At 36.6% G+C, this 22,367-nt stretch overlaps 1 protein-coding gene across 1 annotated transcript in view; it reads right to left on the bottom strand.

Moving 5' to 3' along the window:
• The window catches only part of PARVA (parvin alpha), a 145,773-nt gene that overhangs the window by 29,082 nt on the left and 94,324 nt on the right, over positions 1 to 22,367 (bottom strand). Inside the window, exon 5 of the mRNA XM_039863455.1 lies at positions 1,056 to 1,196. Within this exon, the coding sequence (XP_039719389.1) occupies positions 1,056 to 1,196 (141 nt within the window). The remainder of the gene's footprint in view (positions 1 to 1,055; positions 1,197 to 22,367) is intronic.

The raw sequence follows: 22,367 nt of genomic DNA, 5'->3' as shown, positions 1-22,367 counted from the left end.
CCCAGGCCATGGCCTCCCTACTCCTGCCCTTATATGTCTCCCTCAGCAGAAGATGCCCGTTCCAAGAGCTGTGCTGTGCAAGGCAGCTTATCATGCGGTACAAGCAAAGGTATAATTATGCTTAAGGAGGTACTTGGTGTCTTGCCTCCAATGTCAGATGTTAGAAACCTGCTGAAGAGATTGCGACTGGCAGCTACTGGGCCTCTAAGTTGAGAGGTGAAGATTCCTTTTTCTTTCCCAATTTCGAAAGGCGTTTTTATGGGGAGGATATGTCTATTTTAAGCTGTATAAATTGGATGCAGTAAGGTATAGTATTGAATGCCTTAATACTTAAAGGCAAAGAACACAATCTAAATCATTTTATCTAAATTCATATTTTCATCTATTGCAAAGAACAAAACAACTTTGGGCTTTTTAAGATAACATGTTGTCAACCTGCTGATTTAATGTGGGTTGCGATATGGAGTCATTAAGTCTGTATTAGACAACCAGGCCCTTCAGGAAGCAAAAGAATGAATGGTTTATGCTTTCTGAGATCCTTGAGCTATAGTAGCTGTCAAACCTGAATTTAAAAATCCTGTTCCAGTACCTACAATATCCACCATATCTTTGCTTTCCTGGAAAATGAAGGGGTGAGAAGAAGGGCGTGGGCTTTGGAACAGAACCATATCCTTGCTCCCCAGCTTCTCAGCTGCCTAAATGTGGGGATCTCAGCTTTCTCAAGCCTCTGAAAGCCGGAGACAAAGCATTTTTAACAGGTTGTCTAGAATGCAGAAATATCTCAATGAATGAGTTTCCTTCCCTTCTCAACCTCACAGGAGCTTGCTACAAAAAGCCTTTTACAGAAAAGGTACCCTGGGTTTTGACGTTTTGTTATTTTTCCCAGAGCTATGTAGGATAAGTTCTCTCTGTGTGAGATGCGTTCTTCCTTAGAAGGATAAATGGGTTTGCCCCCACGCAGAGACTGCCAGCTTCCCGGAAGGCTTCTTGAGGAAACCTCACGGTGGGGATCACAGCCAGCATTTAACAGACCCGCTTCTCTTTGTGAAACTCACAGTCCACGTTCCACTTGATGCTTCTGGGAGGAAGTTTCAGGGTTTCGTTGATCTTCTCCAGGACAGTCTGCAGCTTTTGCTTCTGAGCAATCTCTGACTGGGTGACCTCAGCAACGTTCAGCTTCTCACTCTCAAGTTTCTCTGGGGTGACAAGGGGAAAACAGTTGTTATCGCCAGCCACAGACAACCCTGACTCTTACGCACGCACTCACATATTTACTCACTCAACAAACAGGCACAGGCATACCTCGCTCTATTTGAGCGTTGTTTTATTGCACTTCACAGATGTGTTTTTTCATAAATTGAAGGCAAAACCCTCCATCAGCAAAAAGAATATGACTCTTATTGTGGTGATCTGGAACCAAACCCGTAATATCTCTGAGGCATGCCTGTATGTCAAGGACACTGCTCTCCCCTCCTCGTCTGACGGTGGCACCGGTGGCGCCAGTATTGTGAAAACCTTGTGATTGTGTCTTGAATCCCTAAATTATAAGATCCCTTAGAAGAGGAGCATTTAACCTAGCCTGTCATATTTGAACCCTTTTCTATCATTTTGGGGTTTTCCCTCTTCTTTTCAATTCTGCCTTCTCTAAGGACATTTCTGTGCTCCAACTGGATAGCCTTCTGTCCTTCCCCTGGGCAGTGTTTGTCCTTATTCAAGGCATTTTGTACATTCCTTGTAGTATAATGTGTGTCATGCTAAACCATATTTATCTGTTTTAAGCACCTTCTTTCCTTTAAAACCCACCTAAAAAGTAACTTATTTGATGTGCCTATGTCATTAATTCTAAGGCACACTTTTTTTCATGTTTTAACAGCTCTGAAATCAGATTGTCTTAAAATTGATGGTGTTCTGCAACTTCTGTCAGACAGAAGATATGAGTCTGTCACTGCTTTCACATGTGTGTGTTTGGTCATAGCTCTGCATAGTGTGGTCACCGCCATGTCTCAAGCCTACAAGAACACTTTCAAAAAATGGAAAACAAAAATTCTAATCAATAAGAAAGCTTTGTGTAATACTTTTTTTCTCTTTTCGAGCGGTACTTATATAATGGTGTATTTTAAAATCAATGGTTCTTGTATGCAGTGACATAAACCCTTAATAGTTAACATGATTAGACTGTGTTTTGCTTTCATTAGTCTAAATTTCTATTTTTATCTATTAAAAAGAACAACTTTGGACTCCATAAAAGGAAATATGTTGTCTTCTATTAGATTCACCTAATTCACCTTCCACAACTCATTCAGGATTAAGAGAACTGATGCTCTGAAACATATTTAAAATCATTTTCTCTCACTTTTAAGGGCTGTAATACAAAGTAATTAAACTTCACCATATATCAGTGATTCCCCTATTGCTTACATTACTTTATTTTTAATAGCTCTAGTTTATCCAAGTTGAATGCCCTGTGGGTAATACTTTGGAGATGAGTTTGCCCACTGGAGAATTTCTGTAGGTTCTTGGATTTAAGAATTCTTTTCGGTACTTTAATAGGATGATCTCGAGCTATTTTCTGTGACGGCCTGAAATGTTATCTTTCTCTTTAGTTGCTTAAAGCCATCATTCTTTATTTCTAAAGTTCAGGGATTTAACAGGTATATATCTAAATGTCTTCCTCTTGAATATTAAGCCCTGAAGAGACCCTGTGTGCCTTTTCCATTTTTAGGCTGTGAATTCTTATCTTAGATCCTCTTCTATTGAAGAAATGATGAATTGTTTTCATCTTACATTGCAACTACAATTTTGGTACTTTGGTAGAGACTGCCCAAAGTGCTAGGTTAAGGAATCTTGCAAAGCTTTGCCCTCAGAGAGAAAGACTGGTGGGACGGGTTAGTGATGGCTGTCTTCAGAGTGAGCAGGGAAGGTAGGGAGGGGAAGAGTGGCAGCAGAGAGCAGTTTTGTTTTGTTTTTTTTGCTAGCCCTGTTGTATTATAATATTACTTATGAATTTTCATATTTATAACCTGCTGGCACTGGACTTCTTAGAGTAAATAGCTTAGGCCTCTGAGTCTGTTTTCTAGGTCAATAAATTTTGTTTTTTGCACTGTTGGTCCATTCCGCTCTCGTTTTTTAAAAATTGGATTTTACACATTACTTACTGGAACACTGTTTTTCTGTTTCCACCAATATTTTTAAGTAGTCTATGGTACTAAAAATTATAATGCATTCTTCCTAAAATTAAAATCTGTGTTTTTCCTTTTTTGGCATCTGGCATTGTTTATTAAGAATGGTTTTTATCACTTTGCTTTATTTCTTTTGCATTACTAATTTTTTAGAAAATGTAATTCCTTTTTTTTTCCACTTTAGTTATTATGCTTTGGCTTTATATTTTTGCTGTAGGATATCTTATTTTCGGTATTGACATTGGTAATATGTGGACGTGAGGAGAGAGAATATCTTGAAGTAACCCTGATTAACAGTTTTAGATGTAGCTCTTCACGCTCATAACACACACGCAAACAGAAAGCGTCCTCACTCTGTTAATGAAAGTCAAATTACCGTGTATACATTTTCCTGCTAGTTTTTTTTCCCATTCAAATCTATATCATAAGGATCTTTTTATGTCAATATATGGATATAACTCATTCTTTTTTTTTTTAATTTTTGTACCGTTGACCACTTTCACCCATTTACTCCCTCTCCCCCACGCCTTGTTTCTGGCAATCACCAATCTTTTCTCTGTATTTATGACCTTCTGTTATTTTGTTGTTAGATTCACCATATAAGTGAGCTCATATGGTATTTGTCTTTCTGTTTAGCTTATTTCAGTTAGCATAATGCCCTCAAGGTCCATATCCATGTTGCTGTAAATGGCAGGATTTCATTCTTTTTTATGGACAAATAATATTTCATTGTATATATACATCACATTTTTTCATCCATTCATCTATTGATGGTCACTTAGGTTGTGCCCATATCTTGGCTAATGTAAATAATGCTACGAGGAACATGGGGGGTGCATATATCTTTTCAAGTTAGTGTTTTTGTTTTCTTCAGATAAATACCCAGAAGTGGAATTCTGGATTATATGGTAGTTCTATTTTTATTTTGATGAACCTCCATATTGTTTTTCAAAGTGGCTGCACCAATTTACACTCCCACCAATAGTGCACGAGGGTTCCCTTTTCTCCACATCCTCACCATTTCTTATTTCTTATTTTTGGTAACAGCCATTATAAGAGGTGTGAGGTGACAGCTCATTGTGGTTTTGATTTGTATTTCCCTAACAATTAGTGATGTTAAGCACATTTTCACGTACCTGTTGGTCATCACGTACCTGTTGGAAAGTGTCCTGTTGGTCAGATCCTCTGCCCATTTTTTTAGTCCACTTGCTTGCTTTTTTGCAATTGAGTTTTATGGATTCTTTATATATTTTAGTTATTAACCCCTTATCAGGTATATAATTTGCAAATACTTTTTTAGTATGTTGTCTTTTCATTTTGTTGATGGTTTCCTTTGCTGTGCAGAAACTTTTTAGTTTTATGTGTCCCACTTGTTTCTTTTTTGTTTTGTTTTGGTTTTGCTTTCAGTGTCAAATCCAAAAAATCATTGTCAAGACCAACATCAAGAAACTTACTGCCTTCCTCTGTTTTCTTCTAAGAGTTTTATGGTTTCAGATCTCATGTTCGAGTTTTTAATATGTTTTGAGTTAGTTCTTATGTATGGTGTAAGGTAGTGGTCTAGTTTTATTACATGTGGCTGTTCAGTTTTTCCAACACCACTTATAGAAGATAATGTACACTCTTGGTTCCTTTGTCATAAATTAACTGACTATGTAGGTGTGGCTTTATTTCTAGGCTCTCTGTTCTGGTCCATTGATCTCTGTTTCTGTTTTCATGCCAATATCATACTGTTGTGACTACTATAGTTATGTAATATAGTCTGAAATCAGGGAGTATGATGCCTTCAGCTTTGTCCCATCTCGAGATTATTTTTGCTATTCAGAGTCTTTTGTAGTTCCATACAAATTTTAGGATTTTTGTTCTATTTCTGTGAAAAATTCCATTGAAATTTTGATAATGATTGCATTGAATTTGTAGATCACTTTGGGTAGTATGTACATTTTAACAGTATTAATTCTTCCAAGCCATGAGCACAAAATATCTTTCCATTTATTTATGTCTTCATCAATTTTGTTCATCAGCGTATTACAGTTTTCAGTGTACAGACAGGCCTTTCAATTCCTTGGTTAAATTTATTCCTTGGTGTTTTAATCTTTTGATGCAATTGTACATGAGACTGGATTCTTAACTTCTCTTCCTAATAATTATTAGTGTATCAAAATATAGCAGCTTTTTATATATTGATTTTGTATCCTGCAACTTTACTGAATTTGTTCATTTGTTCTTAATAGTTTTTTGGTGAAGTCTTTAGGGTTTTCTATATCTTATGTCATCTGCAAATAGTAGTTTTATTTCTTCCTTTGTGATTTGGATGCTTTTCTTTCTTTTTCTTTTCTAATCAAGACTTTCAATACTATGTTGAATAAAAATGGCTAGAATGAGCATCTCTGTCTCATTCCTGAATTAGAGGAAAAGATTTCAACTTTCACCATTGAGTATGGACTTGTTATATATGGTCTTTATTATATTGAGGTACGTTCCTTGTATACCCACTTCATTTGAAGTTTTTAACATAAATGCATATTGAATTTTGTTAAATGCTTTTTCTGCATTAAGATAATCATATGATTTTTATTCTTTATTTTTAATGTGGTGCATCACATTGATTTTGTGGGTGTTATATCATCCTTGCATCCCTAGAATAAATCCCACTTGATCATGGTGTATGGTCCTTTAAATGTATTGTTGAATTCAGTTTGCTAATATTTTGTTGAATACTTTTGACCTGTAATTTTCTTGGCATCTTTGTCTGATTTTTGTACGAGGGTAATGCTGGTTTCATGAGTTTGGAAGTGTTCCCTCCTCTATTCTGGGGAAGAGTTTGAAAAGAATTGGTATTCTTTTTAAATGTTGGTAGAATTCACCAGTGAAGCCATCTAGTCCTGGGATTTTGACAGGAGGTGTTTGATTATTGATTCAATCTCCTTCCTATTAATTGGTTTGCTCAGATTTCCTATTACTTCATGATTCAGTCTTGGTAGATTGTAAGTTTCTAGAAATTTAATTTGTTAGGTTGTCCAATTTGTTGGCATATAATTGTTCATAGTCTCATATGATACTTTGTATTTTTGTGGTATCAGCTGTAATGTCTCCTCTTTCCTTTCTGATTTTGAGTCTCCTTTTCCATGCCCACATGCTCCCTCCTGCTCCCTCTCTAGCTCCCATCTAGCTAAAGTTTTGTCAAATTTGTTTATCTTTTCAAAAAAAGGTCTTAGTTTCATTGACCTTTTCTATTGCCTTTTTAGTTTGTCTCTATATGTCTCACTCAAACATAGGAGTATCTTTCTACATCAATACATCAGTATAACTCATTCTTTTATATGACTTATAACTTAACCATTTCTTTATAGATAGTTATATCTCTTTTCCTATTTGTAATAAAGTTGCAATAAACATTGTATGTGTATATACCAACTGATTATTGTCGATAAGAAGAAAAGCTTTGTTTTCCTTGAATACAGTCAGCTTACCAAATTCCTTTATTAGTTCTATTATTGTTTATTTGACTCTTTAGCCTTCTTTGGGTATGCAAATAAGATAAAACAGTTATCTCTCTTTTGGAAGCTTATATCACTTATTTAAATTTTTTGACATTTTAAAATAAAAGATTTACTTGAAAATCTCTTCTGCTATTCTTAATTCCCTATTTTTAAAATATGTGATGCTCATAGTTTAAGAGATCCACTCAAATATTCCTATAGTTAAATAGTAATTTCACTCAGTGTTGCTAAGGATTTAAAGGTGATTTATTTTTCAAGACTCCTGGTTTTCCTCTTTTGTTCTTTATTAGGCAAATTACACCTAACGCTATGAAAATTTTCTATTGTGGAAATTTTAGTCTTCCAGGAAATTGTTTCTCAAGTTTCCATAGTTCTGAAAATTGTTCATCATTAGTTTAACTTGTTATAAAGTAGTAGGCATTATTTTGAAATAGATTGCTTTTTAGAAAATTTTCTCAGGTAGAATGATTCTGTGAATCTTTCAGTTGTTTTTAAAGTTAGCATCCAAATATCCTTTTGGAGAGATTATTTTCAGAAAACAATGAAACAATATTCAAAAGTTCTTAAGTATCAAGACAGGGAAGAATAAACTCAATTACTCTGGTAAAAGAACTGAGATGTTCTAACAAACAGTTGCCATATAAATACTACTTACTATATTAATAAAACCAGCTCTCAAAGTACTAGAATACATAAAATCATCTTTCCAGGAGTGATTCCTGAGTTATTATATTTTTGTTTCCAATTATATGGGGAGGGTTAGTTAAAAAAAAAAAATTTTTTTTTTCACTGCATCGTGGTCAGAGAATTTCTTCTATGTAATAATTTGTTGAGACTTTGTGGACATTGTCAAATTTTGTAAATGTTTCATGCGCAGTTAAAAAGAATGAGAATAATCCAGTTTGGGGTACAGCTGATTAACTGTATTGTCCAAAGCTTCTCTATTCTTTATAAACCTTTTTCTTAATGTGTTATTAAGAGAAATATGTTAGAAATCTATCATTGTAATGGCAGATTTGTCGTTTCTTTTTTCTTTTTTAGGTAATTCCGATTGTCATTTTTTATTTTTATATATGATGCACAAAGGTGCATTTAGGTTTAAAATATCTGTATTTTCCTGGTAACTTTAGTCTCAAGAATATGTAGAAACTCTCTGTAGCAATGCTTTTCGCCTTAAAAATCTGTTTTGTCTGATATTAAAATAGTCACCTCAGCTTTCTTTTAATTAGTATAAGTGTAGTATGTATATTATTTCCACTCTCTTCTTTCAAACTTTGTGTCCCCATATATTAAGATAGTCTCTTGTAAATAGCATATAGCAAGATTTTGTTATCTAGTCTGGCAATCTTTATCTTTTAAATGGATAAAGTTAATTTACAATAATTAGGTTTATCACTATACTTGCATTCACTTCCACAAACTTATTTTGAACTTTCTATTCTGCTTTTCAGATTCTTTACCCTCCCTTGCATCATTACCTCCTTTGGATTAAAATTTCTATTCCTTCTCATTTCATTTTCTCCTCATTTCTAGGGAGGTTTAACACACTGTTTTATTATTTTAGTGGCTACTCTAGAAAATTTATCATGTGTATTTAAGAGAATCTTAAGTTAATTAGTAGTTTTATCAACATACTAAAGGACCTCAGCATACTAACTCCAATCACATTCTTTCTGACTTAAAGTGCTATAATTGTCTGGGAATCTGATTCTATCTTAATTATTTAAATTAAGAAATTAGACATTATTGTGATTGTTTTATATTCATTCAAATATTGCTTCGATCTACTCACCATGATAATCTTTGCTTATCATTTTTTTTGTTGCATTTCAGATCTTTCTTTTGGGTTCATTTTCCTTTTTCCTGGAGTACATCCTTTAAAAATTCCTTTTAGTGAGAGTCTGTTGGTAGTAAACCCTGTGCTTATGCTTGTTTAAAATGCTGTCATTTTCTAATTTTTTAAAACATTTTTTTCTAGGTATTAACTTATAAGCTGATAATTTTTTCCCTGAACTTTGAAGATTTCATTTCAATATCTTTTGCCTTTTACTGTTCCTAATGAAAGATAGCTTTCAATTTGTTTTTCTTTTATAGGAAATCCATCTTTTCGCTCTGCTTTGAATCATTTATTTGTCTTCAGTGTTCTTAGGTTTCATTATGAAGTCTCTAGGTATGGATTTGTTATTTATCTTGTTTGGAATTCCCTGAGCTTCCTGAACCTGAGAATTCATATATTTCATCAATTCTAGAAAATTCTCATTCACTATTTCTTTAAATATTGCCTATATTCTATTTCTGTTTCACTGCTAGAATTCGAGCTAGCTATATGCTGAATCTTCTTAGAATCTCTGTCTTTCAATTCTTTCTGTTTCCCACACTATTGTCTCTCTACACTGCATTCTGGGTATTTTCTTCAGCGCCATCTTCTAGTTTACTCGATTTCTACTTCAGCGGTGTCTAATCCATTGAGGTTTCTAATTTCATTATTACATATTTTTCATTTCTGTAAGTTCTATTTGGTTCTTTTTCAGATATACCTGCCATTTTGTTACTTGTTCTTTTTTTCAAAAGCCTTTTAAAACTTTTACTTTGACATATTAAACATACTTTATATTCCATAACTGATCAATTGCTAATATGTATAGTATTTGTGGGATGAATCTACAGTTCATTATTTCTGTTGATGCTTCCTCATGGTGGCTTGCTTTTCATGCGTGTGGTGATTTCTAATCTTGAGCTCATTTTCTTTGGAATTTTATCTTTGGGAGTTCTCTTTGTGGCCTTGGTTTAAAGTTCATTCTTCTATAAAGAACATGTTTCTGCTTCTGCCTTGAGGAGCGCTAATAAACTGGGACAACTTTAAACTACATTTTCAGCTTAGGGCTTTTAAAGCCAAATAAGTAGTGTGAATCCCAATTCTAAATCTGTGTGAGAACAGAGATTTGATAAGGAATTATCAAGAGCAGACTTTTTCTACTTTCTGTTCTACTCATACCATAACTCTCTCTCTGTGGGACAAGATTTTCTAGTTTACTCACAGAAAGTGTTGCTTTCCAGAGACTCTGGCTTCACTCAGGAGTCTCTGATCCAACCCCCTTTCCTGCTTAGTCTCTATCCAGGCTTTGTCCCTTGACTCTGTATGTGTGACTCAATAAATCTCCAGCTATAAGCCTTTAGGAATTAGCACCTATCTCACTGGATTTACACTTCCTTGTTTTTGGCATCAGAAGAATTTCCTTCCATACCAGTTTAGCCTTGCAATACAAAAATGTGTTTTTAAAGACTTATACAGATTTTTTTTAAGTGTGCAGTATCAAGAGAATGTGAACATCCAGTTAGCCATAATGTTGAACACGAAAATTAATTATTTTCCTGTTTTATTACATTAACTAGTGCATCATCTAAAATACTTATAATGGTGGTGGTAGCCATCATCTCTGACTTGATCCTAATACCATATGTTCACTGTTAGGTTTTGTATAATGGTCTTTATCATATTTAGGTAGTTTCTTTTTCTTCCTATTTTACTTGGGATAGCTGTTGAGATAGATCAAGTGTTATCTGACATTTACTAGTAGATTAACTCTTTTAAATTTACTGAAATTTACACATAAGATTCATAACATACAAACATGGAAAAATTCATGCTGTGAAAATTGTCTCCTCTTTCCACTGTAGTCCGAAGTTACCTAGTCCTATTCTATGGAAACAGTTTATTGTGACTATTAACCAGAGATATTCTCGGTATATTCAAGCATTAGATGTATCCTTTAATACACACACAGTGACATACTACACACCTAGTTCTGCACCATGCTTTTTTCTTCATTTTTTAGAGAGCTTCTCTAGATAAATAAGACTTTCATCCAACTTTTGAGTTTTTTAGAGATCAGAAAATGCCTCCTCCAGTATAATACTAGTAGTATACATTCTCTTCAACTATCCTAGAATCAATGACTATTATAGTGCTGTACAAAAGAACTTACTGCTATGATGGAAATGTTCATTTCTGTACTATCTACTTCTGGTAGCCACTAGACAAATTTGGCTATTGAGTGCTAGAAATGTAGCTGGTGTGACTAAGTAAATGCATTTTTAATTTTAATTATTTTTAATAGCTACATGTGAATGGGTACTGTCTTGGACAGCTCAGCTGCAAGGTTGTATAGGCCACCTTCCTGGTTTTACAAAAGATTGATATGTGCCACAGAGAAATATATTAGTGGTAGAACCAGGATTGAAACTCAGATCTCATGTCTTTCTCTTCATTCCTCTTACAGTTTTAGCATAGCTGTTATTTCAGCCTAAGTACTTTTTGGTATAAGAAGGCAACTCTCAAAACCTTTCAAGATGCTGCTCCTCCTAGGATTCATGGAGTCATTCCCATTTGACATCCACGACTGGGCATCAAACTGGTTTACTTTAGCTGCTCATTTCCTACATCACTAGGTTCTCTTAAAGCTTTTCCCATCTATACTGCCACTCCTCTAGTTTGACACCATCATTATCTCACAAGGAGATACTGTGCTGGAGTTTCCTCCACTGCCTCTGAGCAACCCTCCTCCTGCTCCTAGGTCATCTTCTGAAAGCCCCATTTCTGATATTGTCACTTTGTTCATAAACCATCAACAGTTACCACTGCCCACTGAATATAGTCTAAAATCCCTAGTTTAAGGTCCTCTATGATGCAGTCTCATTTTCTTTCTGTAAAAAAAATTTTCATTTTAGAAGGATTTTAAGATTTACAGCAAAGCTGAAGTGATAGTTCAGAAAGTTCTTGAATCAGTTTTACCTATTCTTAACAATTTACATTACTATGGTACATTGTCACAAGTAATGAATGGACATTGGGATATAACTATTAACTAAACCTCATATCTTATTTATGTTTCATTAGTTTTTCCCTAATGTCATTTTTCTGCTCACACCTACTCATCATTGTTCCCTCAGTCTCCTGTTTTGTGATACTTTTTCAAACTTTCCTTGTTTCTCATGACCTTGACAGTTGTGAGAAATATTTTGTTTTTCCCATGATTACACTGGGGTTATGGGTTTGGAGAAGGAAGACAACAGAGGTGAAGTGACCTTTTCATTGTACCATATCAGGGGTACATGCCATCAACATGTGATGTTAACCTTGATCAGCTGGCCAAAGTCGTATCTGTTCAGGTTTCTCTACTGTAAAGCCTCCCTCCACTCCATACCCTAATCATTGGCACCAGTTACTAAATGCAGTCCACTCAAGGGAGTTAACCTCTACCTCCTTAAAGGGGTTGTAACTACATAAATTATTTGGTATTATTCTGTTAGGAAGCATTGTCCCTTCTCCTCTTTTATTTATTCAGCCATTTATATCAATATAGACTTAAGGATATTTTAGATTTGGGGTTATAATCTAATACTATTTTTTTCCCCTCAAATTATTCCATCTTTAGCCATTGAGAGATCTTTCAGGTTGGTCCTGAACACTTTCGACATGCTGCCCCATAGATTTTTTTTTTCAGAACCTCTTTTTGTAACTTCAAGATGTTCCAGGCTCATCTTCTATATATCCTACTCTAATCCTAGTGTCTGCCACTTCTTCAGAAGCCCTTGTTTCTATCATTGGAGAACAGTGTTAGAAACCAAAATCTGTGTTGGGTGTTATCTTCTGTGTAAGCCACACACCCCACTCAACCAATCCTGATGATTACCTACCCACTTGCTCCTCTCTACAACACTCTCCCTTCACTCACACCAAAATCAGCAAGGACTTACCAGCAACACCTGTGCTGACTAGAATGTTCTTGTCCTTCCTCATCTGGCTGAGATTCTTCTCTTTCCATAAGGTCCCCATGTGCCCACTTCCACGGCACCTTTCCTAAATTTCTACTTGATATACCAGGTTTTGAGCTACCCGAAGGCAGCACTGTGACATGTTTACCTTTATATCCCTAAACTCAGTAGTTAGCATATAGCAAATCAAATGGTTGTTGCTTAATAAAAAATATTGACTAGATTAAGGTCGGTGTAAGATGATCTCTCTAGGGTCTATCAGAGAGAAAGCCACACACACATCAAAATGAGACAAAAATCCTTCCTGTAGAATCTTTAGGCCCAAGGGACCCTTTGGTCTCATGCCTGAAGATATCCTGTTTCAGCCATATGCTATTGTGAAAACCAGAAAGAATTGCATTATGACTTTCATCACTCAAAACAGGCCTTTTCTGTTCCCAGTATGTGCACATGTTCAAAGATAAGAATCAGTTGAATAAAACATACCATAAGGAAACTTACATAGATGTCCCAGGTCAGAAAACCTTGGTAAGAAACACGCGGGGTTTCACGTTCAGTGGCCCACGTTTGAAAGAAATGATTATCTGGTGTAGGGTTTTTTTTTGAATCCTCTCTTGCCTGTCTCACTCAGTTACATCTATCTCCAGGTGTTGGGGAAGCAAATATAACAAGGTGACCACAGATGCAACTGCACAACTGAGAGGTTGGGAAATTCTGTGACTTTCCTGTTAGCACCACAGGAGAAGAGTATATCCAGAAGGAATTGAGGATGTTGCTTTTATCAACGCCCTGAGGTGACTAATCCTGGGATAAGAAATAAGGTGAATTTTTGGCATGGGGTAAGAACTTCATTCTGAGGTGCGGAAAGGGCTGGAGCCATTGCTATGAGAGGGTGGGAGTGAATATTAAAAAGAGGCAGAGCAGTGTGGCCAGCATCTGATTTTTCCCTGGCAGCATCACAAGTGGTACAGAGAAAGCCAGGGTCAGCAGGAGCTACCCCTAAAGCAGAAGTTGTACCGCTGGTATTTCTAGATGATGATACTGCCTCTTCCTAGAGCTCCCTGGCCTGCAGCTGCAGACAATTCCTAGTACACTGTTAGTTCCTATCTTCAGCACTCAGGCTCTCTCTTTCCCTACCAGAAGTATAAACTAGAGGTTCTTAATTCCTACACAGACAATCCTTAACCATAGGGTGATAGGAGTCATAGAAAAATGCCCCTGCCTCCCTCTTCTGGGAAGGTGATTTTTGAGGTGTGTCGTCACTTGGTTTCTCAGAGGGATCCCTGCAGGACTGAGCCCTGGTTACAAACACAGAGCTGCTATCCTTATCAGTACACTGTCAACTAGTGTTTTTCTTTTCCCCTATATTCCCCACTTGATTGTACTTAAGACTACCTCCCATATAAACTTCTACCCAAGTCCTTGTCTCAGCATCTGCTTTCAGGAAAACCTGAACTCAGCTCTGCTATCCCAGGGCAAATAGGAAGACTCAGAATAGAGGCAGCAGTGGGAAGCTGTGTTAGGCATCTCAGAAAGAAAGACTGGAGGAAGGCTGTTCCAGGAGAACCTCCTAGATATGCCCAGGGACTCTGAGAAGGGCAAGCAGAGTAGACACTGCTGCTGAGCAAGTAGCATCTGGCCAAAGGTGAACCAGGTATGACGCTGCCCTCACAGAGCTCCTGATCAGAGAACACCCAGCCAGTGTTTTTCGGCCAAGTTCATCTATCACTCAGGGATGCTCACCTACTCAGGCTTTCACCTAAACACAACTTCCACCAAGAAATCCTTGCCTCAGCAAATTGCTCATCTCTAGATTCTGAATCTTTGCTCCATGATGCTATCAACACGGCTTCCTGGACTCCAGATCTTGCTACATAGATATGACTTGATACAGCTGAACTTCTGGAGGTAGCTACACCTTTTTCATTTTCTTCTAAGTTCTAGCGGTTCATAGTTTACTAATCCCAAATTCAGAACCCCCTCCTACTCTCCAGGACCAGCTCCAGTACAATTTGAAGTTAAATTTCTGGAAATGATCATACCTGATTCTTCTACCAGATAACAGTACCATACCTATGCATAAATGTTTGTGCTAAAGGGAGCAAGTTAAAAACACTAATAACTTCTAGTCAAAATGGTGGAGTAAACACTGTGCTTACCTCCTCCTATGACAAGAAAATTATAACTAAGGATATGAAGCAGCAGTACGTCGAGACTGGTAGGATGGACTGAATGGACAGGTCCCACACTCACATGGTTAAAAATTGTGAGGGATATCTTGGTTGCGGAGGTCCCCAGTGAGGAGTGAGGGGTCTAAGCCTCACATCTGACTTCCCAGCCCAGGACCTAGCATTGGGAAAAAGAGTTCCCATAACATGTCTGAAAACCAGCAGGGATTATGTCTCATTGAGACAGAGGCCTGCTAGAGCCAGAAGTGCTCCTCCTGAGGGACCTGCACATTAACTCACTCACTTACAAACTCACTTGCTCTGGGCTCTAGCACAGGGGCAGCAGCTCAAAATGCCAGAAACATACAGGAATCACCCTAATTAGCTTCAGGGTGAGGGGCAGGGGACGGTACAGCTCTCCCCTGAAGTGCTGGCAGGTGCCATTTTCCATCACTGAGCTCTCTTCTCACCCAGTCAGCCCGGAGCAGACAGGTGCCAAATCTGAGCTCTCCATTAACCTAGCTAACAACATTTTCCCTGCCCAGGTGAATCCCTAAAACCCTGCCCCACCCTAACTTGTGTGCTGGATCTGAACCTCTTCCAGAGATTCCTCCACACAAGCGGCCTGCCTCTGCTCATGCTGTGGACTTTCCGAAATTCTCTCAAATGTTCACAAACCCCAAACAGGCAGCAGTTAGCCTCGCCATGCCCTGTACCTTGTGCTAAATGGCCCCAAATGCAGCAGAAATGGCAGTCTCAACTTATATTGTAAATCCCAACAGGTGGCCACAAACCCAGTACAAGTGGTAGCTAGCTTCACGGGATCCTAGGCCTGGCACAAGAGGCCGCTGACCATAGCTTACACATAAGAGGCCTCAGTAACCAGCTTCAGAACACACCATAGCATCACCCAACCAGCTTTGCAAGTAACACACACAAAGGATGGACTAGGCTGGCACCAGAGCCCTGCTAAAGCAACAACAACTCATCCATAGTAGTCATTGCCAGATCTCGGAGCCAGTCAGACTGAGAGTCAACCCCACCTACTGACAGGCCAACCTCAATCAAAGCTCTACAACAGGAGGACACAAAAGAGAGGCATCCTTGGAGCACCTGGATCAGGTGACCAGTGAGACTGTGCCCCACAGGACACCTACTACCTAAGGCTACACTGCCAAGATGGGAGATGTAGCAGATCTAATATATATAAATGTAAGGAGCCAGCCAAAATGAGGAGACAAAAAAACATGTCTCAAATGAAAGAACAAGACAAACCTCCAGAAAAAGAAATGGAACAGAGACAAGCACTCTACCAGATAGAGTTCAAAAGACTGATGATAAGGATGCTCAGTGAACCTGAGCATTGAGCAAGGGGAAGAACAGATGAACTCAGAACAAAAAGGAAACATAGAAAGAACCACTCAGAACTGAATAACTGAAATAAAGAACAAATTAGATGGAATTAAAGGCCGATTAGATGAAGCAGGGGATTTTTCAGCAATTTGGAAGACAAAGTAGTGGAAAACACCCACTGGAACAGCAAAAAAAAAATTTTTTTAAATGAGGATAGTTTAAGGGACCTGTGGTACATCATACGGCTACCAGAAGACGATGAAAGAGAACAAGGGATTGAAAACCTCTATGAAGAAATAGTGACCAAAAAAATTCCCTAACCTGGCAAAGAAAATAGACCTGCAAGACCAGGAAGTCCAGAGGCCCAGCGAGATGAACCCATAGAGGCCCAAACCAAGACACATCATAATTAAAATGCCAAAGGTTAAAGACAAAGATTGAATCTTAAAAGTAGCAAGAGAAAAGCAGTTAGTTACACACAAGGGAGTGCCCATAAGATTATCAGCTGATTTATCAACAGAAACTTTGCAGGCAGAAGCAAATGGCACAAAATATTCAAAGTGATGAAAGGCAAATACCTACAACCAAGATTACTCTACTCAGCAAGGGTATCATTTAGAATCAAAAGAGAGATAAAGAGCTTCCCAGACAAGAAAAAGCTAAAGGAGCTAATTCCAACCAAACCTGTATTACAAGAAATATTAAAGGGATTTCTTTAAGATTAAAAACATGAATAAGAATATACAGGAAAGAAAAAAATTCTGACAAAAGCAAACAGTAAAAGCAGTGGATCAACTAACTATAAAACTAGTACAAAAGTTAAAAGATAAGTAAGAAGATCATGTGTAATTACAACAATAAACTAAGGGAGAAACACATGGACAAAAGAAGTGAAAAAGAATGACAAAAACATAAATGTGGAAAATGAGTGAAAATTGTAGTGATTTTAGAATGTGTTTAGACGTAAATGACCATCAACTCTTAGATGGCTATAAACACAGCTTTGTATATATGAAGCAGATGGTAACTACGAATCAAAAATTTACAAGGGATATACGAGAAATAAAGAGAAAGGAATCCAAACCATCAACACGCAAGAGAGCAAGAGAATAAGAAAGGAACAAAGAACTACAAAAACAATCAGGAAACAATTCATAAAATGGCCATAACTACATACCTATCAATAATTGCTTTAAATTTAAATGGGCTAAATGCTCCAATCAAAAGACACATCTGACTAAATGGGCTGAATGGATATAAAAAAAGAAAAAAAACAAGACCAACATATATGCTACCTATGAGAGACCCACTTCAGATTGAAAGACACAAAGTAAAGGGATAGGAAAATACATTTCATCCAAATGGAAACAAACAAAAAGCCCGAATAGCAATACTTATGAGACAAGATGGACTTTAAAATAAAAGTTGTAACAATAGACAAAGTATTTTATAATGAAAATGGGATCAACCCAACAAGAGGATATAACTCTTGTAAACATTTACACACCTAGAGTAGGAGCACCGAAATATATAAAGCAAATATTTTTGGATATAAAGGGAGAGATCCATGGTAATAGAGTAACAGAAGGGGACTTTAACACCCCCGTTGACATCAGTGGAGAGATCGTCCAGACAGAAAATTGACAAGAAAGACAGTCACCTTAAATGACACATTAGATCAGATAGATTTGACATTTTTAAAACATTTTACCCCAATGCAGAATACACATTCTTTTCAAGTACATATGGAACATTTTCCAAGATAGACAACATGTTAGGCCACAAAATAAGTCAATAAATTTAAGAAGACTGAAGTTATATGAAGCATCTCCTCTGATCAGAGTAGCATGAAACTAGAAAGGAATTAGAAGAAGAAAATTGAAAAACAAATACGTGGAGCCTAAATAACATGCTACTAAACAATAGGTTAACAAAGATCAAAGAAGAAATCAAAGATACTTGAGACAAATGAAAATGAAAACACAATGATCCCAAATCTGTGTGGCACAGCCAAAGTAATTCTAAGAAGAAAATTCTTAGCAATAGAGGCCTAACTCAATAGACAAGAAAAATCTCAAACTAACATTATACCTAAAGGATCTAGAAAAACAAGAACAAAGCCCAAAATGAGTAGAAGGAAGGAAATAATAAAGGTCACAAAGGAAATAAATGAAACAGTAGAAAAAGATCAATGAAACCAAGAGCTGGTTCTTTGAAAAGATAAAGTGGAGAAACCTTTAGCTAGACTCATCAAGAAAAAACAAGAGAGGGCCTAAATAAAATCAGAAACGGAAGAAAAGTGACAGCCAACACCACAGAAATAAAAAGGATTATAAGAAAATACTATGAACAATTATATGCCAACAAATTGGACAACCTGAAAGAAATAAATTCCTGGAAACATACAATCTTCCAAGACTGAATTAGGAAGAAAAAAATTTGAACAGACCAATAACTACAAACAATATCAAATCAGCAATCCAAAAAACTTTCAACCAAAGTCCTGGACCAGATGGCTTCACAGGTGAATTTTACCAAACATTCAAAGAAGAATTAATACCTTTTCCTCTTAAACTATTCCAAAAAATTGAAGAGGAGGGAAGGCTCCCAAATGCATTTTACAAGGCCAGTATTACCCTGATACCAAAACTGGACAAAGACATGACAATAATGAGAATTATAGCCCAACATCCCTTATGAACATAGATGCAAAAATCCTTAATGGTAGCAAACCGAATTCAGCAATAGATTAAAAAGATCATACACCATAATCAAGTGGAATCTATTACTGGGATGCAAGGTTGGTTCAATATCTGCAAATCAATCAATGTGATATACCCCATGAATAAAGTGAAGGATAAAAATCATATGATCATATCAATACACATAGAGAAAGCATTTAACAAAATCCAACATCTATTTATGTAAAAACTCCCAGCAAAGTGGGGATAAATGGAACTTACCTCAACATAATAAAGGCCATATATGACAACCTACAGCTAACATCATACTCAATGTTGAAAACCTTTTTCTTTAAGATCAGGAAAAAGACAAGAATGTCTACTTTCATGACTTTTATTCAACATAGTATTAGAAGTCCTGCGCACAGCAATCAGACTAGAAAAAGAAATAAAAGGCATCTGAATTGGAAAGGAATAAGTAAAACTGTCATAATTTGCATTATATATAGAGTACCCTAAAGATTACACCAAAAAACTATTAGAATAAATAAATTTAATAAAGTAGCAGGATACAAAATTAATATTCAGAAATTGGTTGCATTTTTATGTACCAGTGACCGACTATCAGAAAGGGAAATCAACAAAACAATTTCAATTACAATTGCATCACGTAGAATAACATACCTAGGAATAAATTTAATGAAGGAGGTCAAAGACCTTTATTCAGAAACCTATAAGACATTGAAAGAAGAAATCGAAGAAGATACAAATAAGTGGAAGCATATACCCTGCTTACAGAAAGGAATTAGCATCGTTAAAATATCCATACTACCTAAAGCACTCTACAGATTCATTGCAATCTCTTATCAAAATACCAATGGCATTTTTCACAGAGCTAGAAAAAGTGATCCTAAAAGTTGTATTGAACCACAAAAGACCCCAAATAGCTAAAGCAATCTTGAGAAAGAAGAACGAAGTTGGAGGTATCACGCTGCCTGATATCTAATTATACTAAAAGGCTATAGTAATCAAAACAGCATGGTACTGGCATGAAAACAGACATGTAGATCAGTGGAACAGAATAGAGAGCCCAGAAATAAACTCACACCTATATGGTCAATTAATCTATGATAAAGGGAGGATGGATATACAATGGGGTAAAGACAACCTCTTCGATAAATGGTGTTGGGAAAACCAGACAGATACGTGCAAAAAAAAAAACAAAAAAAACTAGACCACTTCCTTAGACCATATACAAGAATAAACAAAATGAATTAAAGACGTAAATGTGAGAAGACCTGAAACCATAAAACTCCTAAAAGATACCATAGGCAATAAACTCTGTAACATCAATCTTAGCAATATTCTGTTTCCTCAGGCAAGGGAAACAGAAGAAAAAATAAACAAATGAGACTACATCAAACTAAAAAGTTTCTGTGCAAAGAAGGAAATCATCAATGAAATGAAGAAAACCTACTGAATGGAAGAAGATATTTGCCAAGGATGCATCTAGTAAGGGGTTAATATCCAAAATATATAAGGAATTCATTCAACTTATCACCTAAAAGCAAATAAACTGATTAAAAATTGAGCAGAGGACCAGAACAGGCATTTCTCCAAAGAAGACATATGAATGGGCTACAGAAATATGAAAAGATGCTCAACGTCACTAATCTTTAGGGAAATGCAAATCACAACCACAATGAGATATCACCTCACATCTATCAGAATGTCTATCATCAATAAGTCAACAAACGAGTATTGTGAAGGATGTGGAGAAAATGGAACTCTCGTGTACTGTTGGTGGGATTGCACATTGGTGCAGCCACTATGGAAAAGAGTATGGAGATTCCAGAAAAAATTTAAAATTTATCTTATGACCTGGCAATTCCACTTCTGGTTATTTATCCAAAGAAATCCAAAACACTAATTTAAAAAGATATATTCATCCCTATGTTCATTGCAGCATTATTTACAATAGCCAAGACATGGAATCAACCTAAGTGTCCATCAATAGATGAATGAATAAAGAAGTTGTGGTACATATATACAGGGGAATATTACTCGGACTTAACAAAGAATGAAATCTTAACATTTGTGACAACGTGGATGGACCTAGAAGGTATTATTCTAAGTGAAACAAGTCAAAGACAAATACCATATGACTTTACTTATATGTGGAATCTAAAAAACAAAATAAGCAAAACAGAAGCAAACTCGTAGATATAGGGTACAAATTGACGGTCGCCAGGTGGGAGAGGGGTTGGAAGGATGGGTGAAAAAGGTGAGAAGGATTAAAATGTGCAAGTTGGCAGTTACAAAATAGTCATGGGGATGTAAAGGACAGCAAGGGAATATAGTCGGTAATATTATAATAACTATGGTGTCAGGTGGGTACTAGCCTTATTAGGGTGATCGCTTTGTAAATTATATGAATGTCTAATCACTGTGTTGGACATCTGAAATGAATAACATATTGTATATCAACTGTAATTATTAAAAAAAATCACTACTAATATGCCCAGATATTGATTTCTAAATACCATTTCTAGTAAAAGAAACCAGGGCTCCTTGGAGAAGTAGTTTGATTCCAGGGCCAGAGTAAGTAAAACATAAGATGAGCCTAGAATGCCTTATGATGCCAGAAAGTAAGGAAGAGCTTAAAAAAAAAAAAAAAAAAGGAGAGACAGCATGTTGAAAGTGTCCAGGGGCCAACCTGGAAGAGCTTACAAGGGTCAGAGCTGGAAGTATGTCAGCAAAAAATGAATAAGGATACTATTGGTTTAAGATGTAAAGTATAAAATAAGAATCCTTGTGTCCATACTATTAGAATAAGTAAGTGGGGAAGAAGGGACAACATTTCCTTAAAGAATTCCAATCGATAAATGTAAAAGGAATAAGGAAAATAGAAAATCTCCCCTAGACCACCACATTAATAATTGTGGCAGACATGCACCACCCATTTGCAATTAGTGGGAGAAGTTTAAGAAGAAACAAGATATTTGCAGACTTAAACTACCTCTCCCCCAAATCAATTAATTACAAAGAGAAAAACAGTAACTTTACAATGAAGAAATCTGGCAGACACCATCATAACCAAGTGATTAAGGTTCCCATCACTAGTAATAAGATATTAATGTTATGTGCTCCCTGCTATGCTGCAATGAGAAGGAAACATCCTTTCTGTGGTTTGCTTCCCCAAAATACATAACTTTAATCCAATAACCATTTTCTCTTGTCCAGACCTCTGCAGTGGGAGAGAACCATGCATTCAGGTGCCTGGTGGGCAGTGAAGAGTGGAGTCTAGAAATCGGAGCAGAGGTTTGGACAAGAGAAAACATGGAGGACAGTGAGAAGTCCGAATTCATTCAAGTTGAATTTGTCCCTTCAACACTATGATCACCCCCGAATTCTCCTTTCCCTCCTCCCACAGCCTTACATTTTTATATAAACAGCTGTGAACCGATACAGAGATACATACCTCACAGAGGTGACAAACACAGAGGCCATACATCCCACAGGCACATACTCTCACATACCTGCACCCAACCTAGAGAGGGATACACAGAGGAACACACACCCAGAAGTCACAGTGGTACACATACACAGCTCCATAGGTCACAGAGATCCATACACATGTACTCACACACATACACATGTCCATGGGTGACAGGTATACAAACCCATACATGTACCACCCGCCACACACAC

The sequence above is a fragment of the Pteropus medius genome, unplaced genomic scaffold (genome assembly GCF_902729225.1).
Source record: "Pteropus medius unplaced genomic scaffold, Ma_sr-lr_union100, whole genome shotgun sequence".
NCBI lineage: Eukaryota > Metazoa > Chordata > Mammalia > Chiroptera > Pteropodidae > Pteropus > Pteropus medius.
The sequence above is the reverse complement of the archived record's forward strand: the minus strand, read 5'-3'. Positions and strand labels throughout refer to the sequence as shown.